Source organism: Lates calcarifer, linkage group LG12, assembly GCF_001640805.2.
Source record: "Lates calcarifer isolate ASB-BC8 linkage group LG12, TLL_Latcal_v3, whole genome shotgun sequence".
Lineage (NCBI taxonomy): Eukaryota > Metazoa > Chordata > Actinopteri > Centropomidae > Lates > Lates calcarifer.
This window is the reverse complement of record NC_066844.1, coordinates 24,371,720-24,388,416: the sequence shown is the minus strand read 5'-3', so window position 1 is coordinate 24,388,416 and position 16,697 is coordinate 24,371,720. Positions and strand designations below refer to the sequence as shown.

The window sequence follows — 16,697 nt, the reverse complement described above, 5'->3', positions numbered from 1 at the left end:
AGAGCCTAATGGTAGCGTAGATGATTTAACTGCCCTCAGGGCAATGAAAAAGGGAAAATGATTTTGTACAAGGTGTTGTTCTGTAGGTGTTTGAAGCCTTTTGTTTCCTCCGAGCGTCCTAAAAAAATCACACGTAATGTTTCACAATGCATAAATTAAAAAAAAAAAAACCTTTTAGGCCAAACTCTTTGTATGTAGCATTTCATTTAAACTACTGGTTAACCTACACAATTGCTATTCACTTGTGTTCTCTGGATTTAAGATTTATTTATGTTGTTTGAGTAAAGCGTAGCTCTCCTCAGTCTCCTTCAGGCCCAGAGCCGACTGTGTTGTCTGCTCTGCTCTATCAGAGATGCTGTGGCTTTAATCCTTTTGCCCACAGGGGACGGCTGACATGGATGAGTGTAAACTGTTGACATGGTGCCGTCTCCTATGCTCTCTGATCAAAGACAGTGCAGCCCTCCTGTTTCACAACCTGCCTTCAAATATGCTCCAAGTCTCTGCCACAGAGACTCCCTCCCTCTCTGTTTCACACTTTATGTTAACCTGTGTTTCCCCATAGTGGATTGATTGATCTGATAATAACAAAGCAGCCATACAGTATATGAATCTACCCACGTAGCCTCTGTGACCTCCCTCCAAGCAATGAATTTGATTTGGGAAACTGTGTGTAAGTGGCTCATACCATAGTGGAGACCATTTTTAGAGAAAGCAAAGCACTGACTTTGAGTGCAAGGAAAGACTTGGCTTGATGTAGTGCTTAGTTTAATTAATCCCCGGTAATGATGCAACTATTAGTAAGAGCTGAGCTTGTCTTAAGTGGCTGGAGATGTGTGTGAGTGTGCGTGTATTTGTATTTGATGTGTGGCGATGCTGATCAAGCCAACTGCAGCTCACTGTCTAATGGCGGTTTAGCTTCAGGAGTCCAGGGAGTTGTGCTAATGTTCAAAACTTCCCTTTAACCTCATGAGGCAAATAACTAGTGTGATTATACAGCAGTTGTCATGGTTACAGTGAGCATGCTGCATGTGCTTATACAATAAGGACATGAAAATCCTGTCACGTGTCCACTATGTATAGAGATTTTAAGGCTGTTTATCTTGTTGAAAAATCCATAAAACAATCATAATGTGAATTGGTATCATGCGTTAGATATTCCTACATAGTGTAATACTTTATAATATAATGCAACCTTTTAGTGTTTCCCCCGAGTGCTAAAATGTTCCTGTTTGTAGAGCTCTGTAGCTAATGTTGATTTTGAGACACATTTGAATAGACTGTTCTGATAGTTTTAGTGCATTTTGGACGGGAGACATTTGGACGTTGTGCCAAGCTGAAGGAAACTGTGTGAAGAGTTTTAAAATGGTGAACACAGTGCTTAGTACAATGTGTAACCAAAAAAACTGTGATACAACATGGATTATCTGAATGGATTCTAAAACTGTTTAACAGCAAGTAAGAGTGATTTCCGCTCCTATCTTGGCTCTGGCAGGTTGTCATCTCTGGTTTTGTTTTACTTTTTCCTCCCATTCCCATTTTACACAGAAACAGTCTGCTTGTTCAATTGTTTGCATCCATCTAGCAACAGGGAACCAATATTACCCAATGCATCTCCACCTTCTGAATGCCACAGTGGGTTTTGACTGCTTAAAGCAACACAAAACATGCTTGTTTTGCCTGTTCACCTGATTGACAGTGGTCTCAGTTAGACAGTTTTGTCTCCACTGGCTCAGGCTGCATCCGTTGTGGAGCATATTCTCTATAATGACTTTGATTGTTGTAAGTCTGGGTCCCCATGCTCTTGGGAGTTGTGTATGCTTAAGGACAATTTGTGGCCCTAGCATTCGCTATAATTCTGTTGACAATGTTTGATTTCTTTTGGGGCAATTTGCTCCAAGACGTTAAAGAGACATTTGTGCCCAGAAGAAATGGGACTGATTGTCTACACCCCTGGTATAATAGACCATCTGCATTTTACTACATCAAGTTTCCCATGTAGGAGCTTAGCAGGGAAGCTGTTGCGGTAATATTTTGTCCATATATATATATATTACAAACATATTGATCATCCAGTCCATTTACAGTTTCTTTCCCAGAAAAGCTGCTAGTGCAGAAGATTTGATTGATTTGAGCTGTAAGAGAGCAGGAAGCAGAGAAGTTCCTCTTGCTTTCTGCAGATCCCTGTATTAAATCCCAATAAGGCTTAGTGCCAAATGATGGCACCTGGGCTGAAAGCAAGGGTCTTTTTTTGGTACACAGTCACCACCGTCGCTGCTGCTTCTGTTTTCACTGGTTCAGATTGCGAGGCTAGAAAGTCCAGGAAACTGTCATTTGTCAGAGCAGCTAGGTGGGCAGAGGGACCTGAGGATCCTGGGTAAAAGCTATACTTGTTAAAGTTTGTTTCAGTCTCTGTCACCTCTTGGGGGCTATAGTCCTGGCTGAGAGTAGCTGCAACAGCTGCAGTTCGGCAGAAGATTTGAGACACTTTGTCTGAATGAATGTTACTAAACTACAGTGTAGAGGTACTTCAGCTGTGAGCTATAATTTTGAGCATTTAAAAAAAAGATATTTATGTAAGTGCTTGTATTTATAACCAATTTAGCAAAAGAGAGCACTGATTTTTGTTCTGTTCCTCGAGGACAAGTTTAAATTTTCAATGCCAATTTTTAATTCTGTGCTATTTTTAAAACTATGTCTATAAAACCTGCACAACTACAAGATGGATTAGAGCTTAGCTGAGACCTTTCCCACTATTTCTGAGAAAGATCTGAGATGATAACACTAAGTGACAGGGTTTTAAAGTAAGTATCACAATATTAGTAGGAATATATTTCCAAAAATTTATATTTAAGGCCAATTAATTCTCAATATTGCATATAAAATAGGCAAACTGTTGCTTGGTGCAGTGATCTCTGCTTCACACCAAACAAAACTTTCCTCACACTTTGGTATTTTATGGTAAACAACATTTTCTCACAATTATTAATTTTGTAATTTGATAGCATTACGCTCACATGATCATGATACGATTCTGCTGAAAGTTGATAAAGTAAAAAATACATATATATTGAGCTAATGCCCAGCCCTAGGAGATACAGCATGAATCCCACTCTGCAATGTTGAACACATTACACACCCATCCATCACCCCGACATCCAAACGCTCACATTTCGCTAAGCTGCATTAAGGGCATCCTTCTTTCTGCACTGGCACTAAAACTTGTCATTAGAAGTGAATCTAATGTGTCCTATTAATATGAACTGAATTCCTTGAGAGACTAGATTGTGTATTCATTAGATACAATTTGAAGAGAAGCAGATTTTTTTCCCCCCTTTTTTAAATCTCTCACCTTTGACATCAGCCTCATCCATCTTCTCATACATTTTTAATACATTGTTGAATAAGTGTTCACAGTATTTGCTATATGAAACTTTTCTTCCCCTCTGGATTTTCTGACCTCTCTTCTGTCCCTCTCCCTCCCACAGTTGCATCGGGTGACCAGCTCGGCCGCGCTGGAGACGGGCATCATGGGAGCACTGGCGTAATGAGGGAGAGGAGGGCAGCCGATGACCCCTACTGGTCCTATTCAGGTGAGCTCTCATTTGTGCGCTGACCAGAGCCCCTCAGTAGGAGGGGAAATGCATTTCTTTGACTTGCTCACCTCTGCTCTACCTTGCCGATCATTTTCCTATTTTTGTCCACCATTTTGCCTGTAATCCTGAATCCGCTCCTCACTTCTGCAGCCTGCAAGGTTGAATTAGGCATTTTAGTATTCATATAATAGTATACCTGTGCTGTATGTTTTCAGTGCTCTTAATGACTGTAATTATACTAATGCACTAGAGAGACAAAAGCAAGGACATTGAACAAAAAAAGTGAGCTGATGTTCAGATTATGTTGTAACCAGCGGTGATTAACAAATAATTAGCCAACTTGATTAAAATGTATGCATTTCTTGTCAGGTTTTTATTAGGAATGCAAGCTGTGCAATGCATAAGAATCCATTTCTGTGCACATAATATAATAAAACCCCATGTAAAAGATTATATGCTGCATTTAGTTGTGCAGTTGGTACAGTGGGCACGTCTCTTCAGCAGATCTACTTTCATATTTACTTTAGTTTTGTATCAGAAGTACAGAGAGCCTCACTGTGCGTGTGCTTCTTTTTAATTCCTGCCTCCGTTATTTATAATATGCCAGTTTTTAATGCCAGAGTAAGTGCTAGTGGGAATTTAGGCTCACCTCCCCCTCTCATTTACCATTCACCTTAACAAATTGCAAAGATGGACGAATATGGCAGCCCACAGTCAGATGTATACTCTAATGGACGATTAATTATGTGCACTTTTATGCTCGTAAGTATTCTCAGAGCAGTATGTTTTTGCATATGTATTTCTGAGTGGTAAAGTTAGGCCGTGTTTTTCAAGTGAAACTGGCAGCTGATGTGGATACTCAGTTCACTGAATGCAGAGGCTGAGTTATCAGCTTTAGAAGGTTGTTTTCAAAGTCTACAAAAAAATTCAGAAAAGCATAGAAGTAAAAATATTTTCTGTTAATAAGGAATGTCAGAATATATATATTTTTTTACTTTAAAAGGTGTATATTTTGCATGTTCATTATATTCAGCAGCTAACATTTTAACTATCCAATCGGAAGCTACTGACATTTTGTTATTAGAGAATTTATGTTATTTTTAAAATGTGACTTTTTTTTGTTCTTAACACTCAGTACACGTGCAGATTAATCCCCAGATTTCTTGTCAACAAAAGTAAAAACTGTACCCTAATTATCTATAATATAGAGCTTAACAATAGCACTTCACAGAACCAAAAGTATTTGAGTTCCTGCTGAGCATGTGATAGGCAGTACTTCCTTATTCCTATCAACCTTTTTTAAAAACGTGTAGTATTTTTGCTATACTCATGCAATTAACTACTGTAGTTCTGCATCCACCCACCCAATATGTCTGGATACTGTAAGGATTACTGTTAAAAATAGGAATCAATGAGTAAATCCTCTTCCTATATGTATGATATTCATACCAAGAGTGTGATATGTCTTAATGTGTTTAGGTAGGAGCATTCAGACCAGGGGATGAGGTTTTTTACTTGGTGGGGAACAGTTCTGATAAGCTCATATGTTCTTTCAGAGCGCCGTTTTGCATTTAGCTCTATACACTCACACCCAAGTGCAAACACAGCCCTCTGTTGGCCAGTGAGCGGCCCCGGTGGGAAATAGAGGTTACGTGCTTTGATCGAGGGCACCTCACTGGAAGAGCTCAGGAAGGGAGGAGCAGAAGTAAAATTATATTTACAGTTTCCAAGGTCCAAAAACACCACCCAGCAAATAACTAACTTGGTCCCTCTGCCGTTGGAGTGCATCATAGCTCTGAAAATTATTTTTACTGATGGAATATTTTGCCTTTCGGTGCTGCTGTTGTGAGCCCAGAATCCTGTGGCTTTAGGCAAGAAAATGGTGCAAATAACAGTGAAAAATGAACTGTGCTTACTTTGGACTTGAGTTTGTTTGGTATTCATGTCACTCCTCATAGTGGTCTTCGTCTCCCCCAGTTGTCTAGCAGAGGCAGTGAAAGAGTGTCTGCTTGGACTATCCAAGCATGATTGCTTTTTCACTATCTGCAAGGTGTGTGGAGCCCATTATGGGAATCGTAATCACTTCAAACATAGTCCTGTTTTCTGGAAGCCTCCAAGAACAGAAACCTTCAATATAAAGTCAACTTAAATCACCTTTTTGCTTATTGATATTCCTATAATGCAACTTATCTGACGATCAGATTGAACTGTTTCAGCTGAACGATGCAACAACATTACGGCAATACCTGCTTGTTGTTTAGACTGACTCGTATCGGGAGTATTAGTCACTCTGCACTTGCTTATTAAGATTATTAAGATTTTGTTTGTTGGTTGAAGTGAAATGGCAGCAGGCCAAGTAAGCCCGAGCATTTCAAAATGTTCCTCACGTGTGTATGTAGACAGTACATATGAATATTCCTTGTGTGTGTATGTGTAAAATCACTCAAAATGGGTTTAACACCCGTAGCAGGGATTTGTCGAGGCTGTAAGCCACTAAGAAATTGATGCACCTTCTCTCTCGTTATCAATTCAGGTTGTACCTGACCGCTTCAGCAATAGTCACACTTGAATATATGGCATTTACTGTGTGAAATAATGTCTTTGCTCTTTTTCCTTTACAGGTTAATGTTGTTTTTTTTTCATTTGTGGTGCAGGTCTTTAATGCAGTTGAGGTAGCAAACCTTTACTATTAAATGCTGCTGGAAAGTGCAGCTGAATTACATTTCTGTCCATCTTCACTGGGCTGTTGTAATCTGAATTCTAAGTGTCATTATGTGCAGATCTTTGATTTTACTCTGCGATTTCTAATTGAAATGAAAATGATATCCTTTGTGTTCTTAGTAGGAGGACCAAACCTCCAGTATAAAACTCCAGCAGGACCCGATCTTGTCTGAATATTCAGGTCAAGTTCTCTCTCACTTTTTAATTAAGACGTCAGGCTTGAGTTGGACTTGGCACATTTCTTTGGTCGATTAAATTTTAGGGCCATATGTTTTTCACTTGACAGACTGTTATGTATGTCTTTGTAAACAGTCTTAGCTGCAGGCTGTTTTAATGCTTATATTGTCTAAGTGTTCTAGGGAAAATATTCAGCTTTGTGTTAATGGTCTGTGTTTGTGTGCAGAGTTGCTGCATGTCAGAGACGGGCTGGTAATGGGGGGAAGATAGGATCTCTTAATGTTTTTTTTTTTTTTTTTAATGTAGGCAGGGTGGACAAAAAATGAACCCTTCTGTTGGGGAACTGGCCGACATGGGTTGATTTTGGACATTCATTTTAGGCCCGTGCAGAGCACTAATTCCTACCAGTGAAGGCAGCTGGCTGATTGTACTGAGAAAAAGGGAAGCATTCAGGGAACGCAGAAATGTCCATTGCTTTGGAAAGGTAATTAGTGGCTAAGGCTGCGAATGGGGGACAGACAAGCGTGCCTTAGCAGCTAAATGGTTATTAAGGGCATTTGCTCTGTGCAAGTGAGTGTAAAAGAAATGCACACAGTAGGGTTAGCCTGAAGCTGGAAGGTACTGGTGCAAGACAGACTCTGGCTCTATGTGCTTCACACTCAAAGACTACATGACATACTGTACAGAGGAGCTTATCACCTATTGTTTCACACAGACTTTCCACACCCTTTCCCCCCCGTGTATCCGGCAGTCTACAGACGTCTCTGTGAGAGAGCTGTTGAAGAAGAATGTGCAACAATACCACAGAAACTGGAGCAAACAGAACAACAATGTAGAAAATTATTTAAACCCCAAACATTGCTCAGATTAGATTTTTCAGTTGTGAAGGTTAAATGTTCAGTATATGTTGTAATAATGGTGGGAAAATAAACATTTTCCACATGATTATTGAGTTTATACTATGCTCATGCCACTTAAGTTATTTGGAGATATACAGTATAACACAATGATTTGAGTTTTTCATTACCAAATTATATTTATGTCATCACTATCTGGGTACTTCTGTATTTTTCAGAATAAGAAACACAGCTAAGCCACATTAGTTCAATACACCGACAATGAGGCACACAGTGCAATGAGAGCTCTTATCTTTCCATGACATGTCACCTTGCTGTGTGCGCTGGTTATGAACCTTGATGTAAGTAGCCTCAAAACCCACGGTCTGAAATTTGATTAAAAGTTATTTAAGGAGTGTTCTCACTCTCTCTCTCTCTCTCTCTCTCTCTCTCTCTCTCTCTCTCTGTCTATGTGTGTGCGTAAATGTGTGCATGCATGCATGTGTGCGTGCATACGTGTGTGTGCGCGCGCGCCGAGGCATTTTTCATAAGAGGGATGATATCATACTCACCACAAGACTCCCACAGGAACAGGGCTATGCATCATTTTTCCCCTTTTTATATCTCTGCAGGTTTTCACATCGTCTCTGTTAGTTTCTCTGGCTTCCTTTTATCAGTAGTTTTATGGTTTGGGCCAATATATGCAGTAGTTTGCTTTTGATTGCACTCTTGTTGATTTATTGTTCTAGTTTAATTACAGCACAACAGTTGGAGTACCTTAATGTGCATTTGCAGAAGCATTATGTCTGATCCCCTGTAACAGTGTGTAGAATGAAAAACAAAAAAGAAAAGCAAAGCAATGAAATAACGGCATTAGATGTAGAAAAATATAGATTTAACACCCCAAAGGTAGTCGTTGACTTTCATTTTCACTGCATTATGAGATTTTAGCAAGTCCCTAAATTACCTCACGTGTCATTCCAGACTGATATGAAGCTTGTCAGTGAAAAGATGCATGTTCTTGCTCTGCTCACAGTAAGAACTCACGGTTTTGGTTTTTTAAAAAAGCTAACTGTTTGTATTTAAGAGAATTAAAAATGAGTGAGGAGCACATGTTACAGTAGCCCAAATCCTTCAGATGATATGGTAGTCTGCCTTCACAAATGAATAATATAGCTATTAAAACACTGCATTTCATCACATTTATAACTTACTACTAGCTCAGTGCTTCATATGGATAGAGCCTCCAGTGTGTGTTTTTCATCCAGCAGTCATGGGATGTTTGGATGGAAGCCACTCTGACAAGCTGTTGTAGCCACTGAAAGAGCCTGCGATTGTCTGATATGTGTGGATTATATTTCCCCTCAGCCTGACTGTTTTATTCCACTTCACTGAGGTTGCCTGTGATCATTAGCAATCTTTCCACTCATGTCTCACATAATGAAGTGAATGAAGTCATTTTCAATCAATTGCTATGTTGATCCAACTTAATTAGTACTTTAGAGGATACAAAACAAGATTAGGTAACTCACTGTTCTTGATTGCCAGGGCTGTTTGTTTTGGCTTTGAATTAACCCTCAATTCTACTTCTGCACACTCTTTTCTTTAGCTTCTAAATGTAGTCCTGTACTACTTCAGATGTGTCACATTTTTCTCTCTTAATTTTTTTTGGTAAAAATGTGGCTAAAAAAGACACAGATTATGTACTCCCAGCTTTTAAGATAAACTTGTCAATCATAAATTATTCTGCAGGACCACAAATGATCTCATTAATATAAATCTTATTTAAGGACACAGTCATTTGAGCAAATACATAGAATTTCAGAGCAGAGTTTTTGGGTTGATTTCAAAATATGTCTATGCCTTTCAGATTGGTTAGTTGGGTTTGACATGTTAAACCCTATGATTCATGTAACCTTAAATTAGCTGGGTGCCTGTGAAGCCAGTGCACTTTGTCTCTTGTGGCTTGACACCCCCCTACAAAGACTGGAGGGAAAAGAGCAATGCCATGTTGTCATGGTGCCCAATAGAAGGAGCTCTGCCTCCTGGAGGTAATGAATCGAGAGGAGGATTGCTCCCGGTAGACCTCCGTGTATGAGGAGCACTTGACTTTAAAGCAAAGCTCCCTGACTACACTGCTGTACAGAGGGTAAAGATGGAAGGTAAAGTACAGGCCATTACATACAGGGATTCGGGGACATAGCGCTCAGGGATTAAGCTAAAAAAAAAACCACACATGCTTTTTCTGATAAGAATGATAGAGGTGATTTTTACAAGAGCTCCAGAGATCTCGCCATGCTCTCATTGATGGAATCTGATTTATTGTAAATAATGGTGTTTTGGCCCTGATTGTTTTGAGACAATCATATAATGGATATTAAAGCCATTGTGGGATTTGTTTTGTAGCATGAATCATGATACACAGTTTTTGTTTTCCCAATTAACACGGCAGGGCAACTGTTAAATCAGATTTCTGCCAGAATGAAATACTTAAAATGGCACCTGAAAATCACACCGAATTTAATTTCCAATTATCGTGCAGTCCAATGACATTACCATCAATTAGACAATATGTTACGCAGTATTCCAAACAAAGTGACCCTAAGTAATATCACTCCCAGAAGAGGGTGTTCCAGTTATCATAATGCTTTTGCATTACCCAGAAAAAAAATATATACATTAGTAAGTCCTCAGGCAAACATATGCTAATGTCAGTGCTTGAAACAGAATCTTCATATTGGTTCAGGGAGGATGCTGCAGTAGCTTTCTGCTTCTATCTGTCATCTGATCACTATGCACACCAACCACTAGTCTATTCAAATGACAAAACCTTTAGCTGATTCTTGCTTCACTAACTGCTGTGCCCCCATTTGCTGCTCAGTAAGGCTGTGCCTCTACCTCCCCAACCTCCACCTGCTAAATACGATCTAGTTAAGCCTTTAAAGTATTTTGTTTTCCTGCTCTGTTCTATTACTAGGATTGTGCTTATCCCCAAAGGGGCTGTAGATTGCATTGTTTCTGACGTGTCATTCCCAGTGACATCAGCAGTAAATTCTTATCAAGCAAATTTATTTTTATAGCAGCTACAAAGAGTGTAGCGTTGCCAAATCGCCATTTGGAAGCCCATTAAATGTTGTGTTTTAGGATTTTCTCCTAAACACAATAGTAACTCACAAAATATTTTGAATTACTGTTTTACTACATGCTATAAAATACTCAATCGACCAGTTAGAGCAACTCTTCTCAGAGCCTGAGGGCAACACCTACTGACAGGGTATGACATGCATCAAAACACCTGCATCTGTTGTTTTCTATGTAAGCCTGCACAACGGCGGCATCTTGACAAACGTCATTGCCAGTTGACGCATGTGAGCTGTTCAGAAAAGCAGCCGTTTTTTCCACTTTCTGTCCCCGGATTGACACATGGGGCACTGGTGCATGCCACCGGCATCTGTTGGCTCTGTACTATATAACACAACCTGTCTGTGTTTCATTTATGTGGCCCCCTTTTACTTTATTTTGACTATATAAACAGTGTCCAGCTACAGTCTCGAAACCTGTATGAAAACCTTACGACCTTTTGAACTTTGTTTTGCTCATGGTGTAACATTCCTCTACTGCCTCCCGTAGCCACAGTGCTCTCTGGACTTGATTAATTTCCTGTTCCTGTGAGAACAGAGAGATTCATCTGTCTTGCACCCTGCATTTATAGTCCCAGCCATTCTCTGTGATGATGGAAGTTTAACACAACATCATCTATATTCCTCCAGTCTTGCTGATGTGTTGTATCAACCTATAGTTGTACCTGCACTCATTTTCTGAGAAAATGAGAGGTGCAGGAGCACTAATTATTAAAAATGAATTTTCCTGGGGCCCAAGCCGACTCATTATTCATCTTGGTTATTGCTAGCAGTTTGGATCAGCCTTCGTGTGCCAGAATTGGTCCATTTGTCTCTGTCAGGGGTGGGCCCTTGACAGATGTGCCAATATGGCTGCCGAAGTTCTGTGCTGGGGGAGAGGCATCTTAATTCTCCATGATGTATCACACTGGCAGCAACCAATTTAGCAGAATTGAGCTCCAAATCATCTTACTTCCCACTGCCTCCCACAATCTGTTTCCTTTCTCTAGATGAGGTAAATATATTAAGGACAGAAATAAATTAGGGATTCCCGCGCCCTGAGCTAATACTGTATCAGTGAGTTTTAGTTGGAGATGAGTGTTTGTATTGTCACATTGGCATGTCCAGAGAACAGCATCCTGGGCCTGTGCCACCAGGATACATAAAGCCAGGCCCCAATGCACAGCAACTATGATAAATGCAGCCAAATTTTCTGTTTTCCCTGTTTAGGGCAGATTGATGTGCTGGACCGACAGGTTTGTTGTGTAAACCTAATTAATTAAATTTCAGGTGTCACATGGTGTTGGTGTGCCTGGTGGCAGCATATTAGGCCTAGTTGGTGGCTCTTGTCCAACATAATGGATGTGGTCATGCTCGGCCTGCTGGGACTGCAATATTGGGGAAGTGTGAGATTGCCAGCCCACAGGTTTTTCCTCTCTAATGTGGTTATGCTGATGAGCTGGAATGAGCTAGCTAGCAGATCAGCAAATTTTTAAACTCATAATCATGATGACTTACTTTGTAATGAGTACACGCACCCCCAGAGGTGAGGAGGTAACTGTAGGGGGCAAGGCCGTAATAGTGGCATAATGGCACAATGCTGGGAGATGTGAAATGCCTCACTTGAATTATAAAACAATGTTTGATTGATGATCATATGCTCAAATGCGGCGAGGTGTGTTAGCATAAAATCGTACTTAAACCTTCAAACCACTGAGTAGTAACTGTATAGAAGCAATTGATGGCATTTAGTACTGCATCACCTCTAGATCACCGGCTTTCCCGGCCTTGTTAGATCCCGTGCTACTATCTGTAGTTTACTGAATTACACCGCTAACTATTGATTTCTGTCCGGATTCTAAATTATAAGGACACTTGCTGTGTAAACATGTGGCCATTGTCCCTGCTTCGCTTGCAGAACAAGTGCAACGTAGAAGAATAATGGCTGCTGAGGGGCTGAGCTGAGCTTAGAGAGGGCAATAGCTCAGAGTATTTCATGCCTTTTTTTCCTACAGTGTTATTTTGTGGGCTAATGGTGCCTGTGGAGTGGGTGATGTGATTTGGTTTAAAAAACAAAGAACAAAAAGCTGTTCTCTGTAATCAAAGTATGTTGAATAGCGGCTTTTATACTGGTAAATATTGTGTTGATAATTTGGTTTATCAGTCACAATTACTATAGTTTTAAGTTAAAAAAAAAAGAAAACTCTGAAGACAGCCCACACACTGCCACTATGAGAACTGGAACACCAGACACTAGACATAATCTTTCTGCAAACTCAGTGACATTTATGTTAATTTAGGGCGATCCAGCTCCATATTCTCGCTGTAGCAGGTAGAACGAAGATCACTCAGGCCTGTCATCCTTTGTCTTGTAGAGTCTCATGACTCATTTAAGCGGGAAACTCATATACCTGCCAGGGGTAATAAATAATGTAGATGTATCATGAAATTATTGGGGTAGAAGCTGTTCCTTGCATTCTAAAATGTGTGGTGGTCTTAACCTTCTGTGCATTACGCAAGCATCCTCACTGATTTTCAGATATTATTTTCTGTTTTTTTATGCTAAAGCTGGGAAAAATTATACTTTTTATCCAGCAACAGTAGGCAGGATTTATAAATGGACCTTTGATCAAAAATGAACAAAAATAATCCTCCTGCTGAAAAATCTTTGTGTGCTAATGTTCAGGTTTTTAAAAAATATGAAGAGAGCAATGTCTCCATTATTTCCTTTTAAAAAAATACATTTTTAGACGTAAGCACCAGAAGGAAACTTTTGAAGCCAGGGGTTAAAAGACCACTTTGTCAGTCATCCACGTGCACACCACTGCTTTCGCAATTTCAGCCATTAGCTGCTTTGGTAACATCACCAAGCCTATATTTTCAATCACTTAGTTGCCACTTATATAAGCTGAACTTTGATTTTAGTGTGTGTGTCTGTAGGCGTAGTAAATTTGTAGCAGACGGAGTCAGGGGAGGGGAGTTGAGAATTTCGATTTGTAATTTTACAGAGAACTTTTAATTTGTATTTTTATGTCTATACCACATAGAGACCTACCTAGAGCAGCGGCTTTAATTATGAAATGAATTTAAACACACTTCACCAGCATTCACCCCTCCTCTGGAATACATGTTCTTTTTTCTCTATGAGAGCTTCCTCCTCCCCTCTGTCCTTTAATGTCCCTCCTCATCCATCTTTCTGTAATGCTGGCCACATCTCAATTCTGAGCAGGGGGGTTTGCATGTGGATGATATGGGGGTAGTGGGGAGGGTGAGACGCGTGCTGGATTAAGGCTGGATTTAAAATGGCTGCTCGCTGTGCTTAGCTCAGCACTCATCTGGGGGATGTGGTCATGTGCTATCTTGTGATTTGTGGCCTAATTAGTGGTTTTGGGGTACCCAAGGCTAAAAAACCTGTGCCGTTTCTCTCTCTCTCTCTCTTGGCCGCCTTCAGTTTTCGCTTCCTCCACTCCCTTCCCTCTCTGCATTTACTGACTGACACATGTATCCACATATGCGAGCTCACTCTCCCACTCTTAAGCTGTGAAAATACAGCCAAAGGATGACTGTGAAACCATGTGAACAAGCTGCAGACGTGAGGGTTTAGCTGTGCGGATAGAGGCCTCTCTGTACAGCCTATTTATCATCATCTGCTGGAGTAAATAAATACATGTCTGTTTAGTTCAGGTCAAAGTGCACAGGTGCAAGTCATGAGGGTAATTTAGCTGAAGCCAGTGTTTTCCTCCACCAAGAAGGTTACATTGAGGTGACCTCTGGCTGTCTGTTTTAGTCTGTTACTAACATATCTCACACTAATTGTTAGATTGGCTTGGACTTGGTTGTGTTCAGCTGTGATCTCTTCAGAGAGTTCACGCAACAAAGAAGAAGGCACTTATTAAATGTAGAGACCTTGGGACCTTTCCTGTACAATCACTGTCATCTAAACACTCTACACAACCGTTCTACTGTATTAATTATCCAGGACACTGTTGATTACAGCTGTATGTGAAAGTTTTGCCACCTCTGGGCAAGTTACTGTCGATTTTTGAACCGATAGAGATGTAAATACAACCCCTGCAGTAAACACTCATCAAAAATAAATCTTTCCTCACATGTTAAAGCTCTTATGGACTTAAAACATAGAGAAAAAAAAAACTGAAACAGGAATTGTGGCAAGAGCAAAAGTTTTGGGCATAGGGGTGGAAATATTCTGCTTTTGGGGTTGTGAACTACTACCATGAACTACTTAACGTAACACGAGCCGAAGCCCTCACAGCCCCTCCTGACTTGAACATCATTGGAAAAAATGATTAAAAATTAAAAGTGATTAAAAATTAAAAATGCTGTGTGTAAGACAGCATAAAATATCTCACAACTTGAAGTGATCTGCAAGGAATAGCGGGTGAAAAATAGAAAGACTCTTGAGAGCTGCGATGTCCACCAAACATGGGGGCTACTAAACACTGACTTAGTTGGGTGCCCGAATGATTATTGTTTATGTTTTTCAAGTCTATAAGTTCTTGAAATAAAAAGTAATCGTACGTTTACATTAACTCTGGAGATAATTAGGACTAGATTAGGACTAGATCATTAGGTTCTCACTCTGTTACATGGCTTCATGTTTTTGCTTTGCCTTACTACTAATACTGGTGCAACTTCTTCTAGTGTGGTAGTCATAGTAGGCAGCAAAAGTCATAGTAACATCTCTCTGTTGGCTCCCTGTCATTTAATTGTTGCTTTACCTTCCTTTGTCAGTGAATCTATGCCCTAGCATGAGAATATATGTGCACATTTGTGTATTTCTGTTTTGGGTAGCAGAATATCTCATAAGCCTTTGGGAGATAATTACAAGGTCAGTGCATGGATCTCTGTATCAGTCCCAGACAGTTTGTGTACATGTTATTTGCAGAGCTGATCTCCGCTTTTGTGAGGAAAGACAAAAATCAGATTTTGCACAATGTCCACGATTTCATTCACGGCCTGTAACTAGTATAGAAAACTATGACTAATATTAGAGACAAGTTGTGTCCTCCACACATTTTGTAAAGAAGATATATGAGCTATACAGTATGACTTCAACTGCCATGCCACACTTGAGACATTTTGGAGGAGATAAGCTTCTATATTTTGGTCAATTTGAGGAGGATTATTGAGGCATTTGCTGGTTTTCACAGTGTAAAATTGGCACTGTAAGACCAAACACTTAAAATAGCAGCTCTGGTAAAAGAACATGAACAAGCTAGCAAAATAAAATTCGAGATAACATGTCATCTGAGAGTTCACTGTGTGGGTGGAGATCTTTCACCTCCACCTGCTGACTGTGGATAATGGTCTGCTTAGTGGTGACCTCATGCTGTGGGGTTATCCTGACGCCATGACAGGCAGGTAAGTGAGAGGCCTCTGTGTGTCTCACAACCTGCGTCCCCCGGGAGACAGCAGTCTGTCTGTCTCCTTATGCTTGCCCTGGTTTATCGCTCTGCAGTGACCCACAGTCAACTCATCCTCCTGCCGCTATGTCCCTCAGTCCCGGAGATGAGGGCCCTCTGGCAGGCATCTACCGCTGCTCCTTCTGCCCTCACATCTCTGATGGCCAGCTGCTTAATGCGAGAATGATGACACAATCGGTTCTGTAATCTTCAGGATGTGTTTGGCATTTTTAGCCACGCTAGCTGCATTGCTCTAGGGATGGCAATGACGGTTCATCTCTTGCTCCACCGCTTTGGTCCAGACTGAAATATCTCAAGGTCTTTTGGATGGATTGCCATGAAATTTTGTACAGATGTGCATGTTTCCCAGAGGATGTGTCCTAATGACTTTGGGGATCCCTTGACTTTTCCTCTGAAGCCACCATGAGATTCATTGGTATTTGTAAATTTGATACACACATTCATGTTCCCCCAGGAGGAATTGTAATTACTTCGTGATCCCTAAACATTTCATCTAGTGCCATTACTAGGTCAAAACTTTGTGTATGTGTCCAGTACTTTGGTTTGTGACTAAATACCTTTAAGACTTATGGTATCCCCATCAGATTCAGCTGTGCTTTGTTTTGTGCTAATTCGCAAATGTGCTAAAATGAATTGGTGAGCATGGTAAACATTGTACCAGCTTAATATCAGCATGTTAGCCTTGCCCCTTTGAGCATTTTGGCATGCTGACATTATCATTTAGCTCAAAGCGCCACAAAGTGCAGCTTCACAGAGCTGCTGCCATGGCTGCAAACTCTTCTCTTGCAATATGCAGCAGTCCTTTTG

At 40.4% G+C, this 16,697-nt stretch overlaps 1 protein-coding gene across 1 annotated transcript in view; it reads left to right on the top strand.

Moving 5' to 3' along the window:
• The window catches only part of ca16b (carbonic anhydrase XVI b), a 100,702-nt gene that overhangs the window by 19,057 nt on the left and 64,948 nt on the right, over positions 1-16,697 (top strand). The window contains exon 2 of the mRNA XM_018686553.2: positions 3,486-3,590. Within this exon, the coding sequence (XP_018542069.1) occupies positions 3,486-3,590 (105 nt within the window). The remainder of the gene's footprint in view (positions 1-3,485; positions 3,591-16,697) is intronic.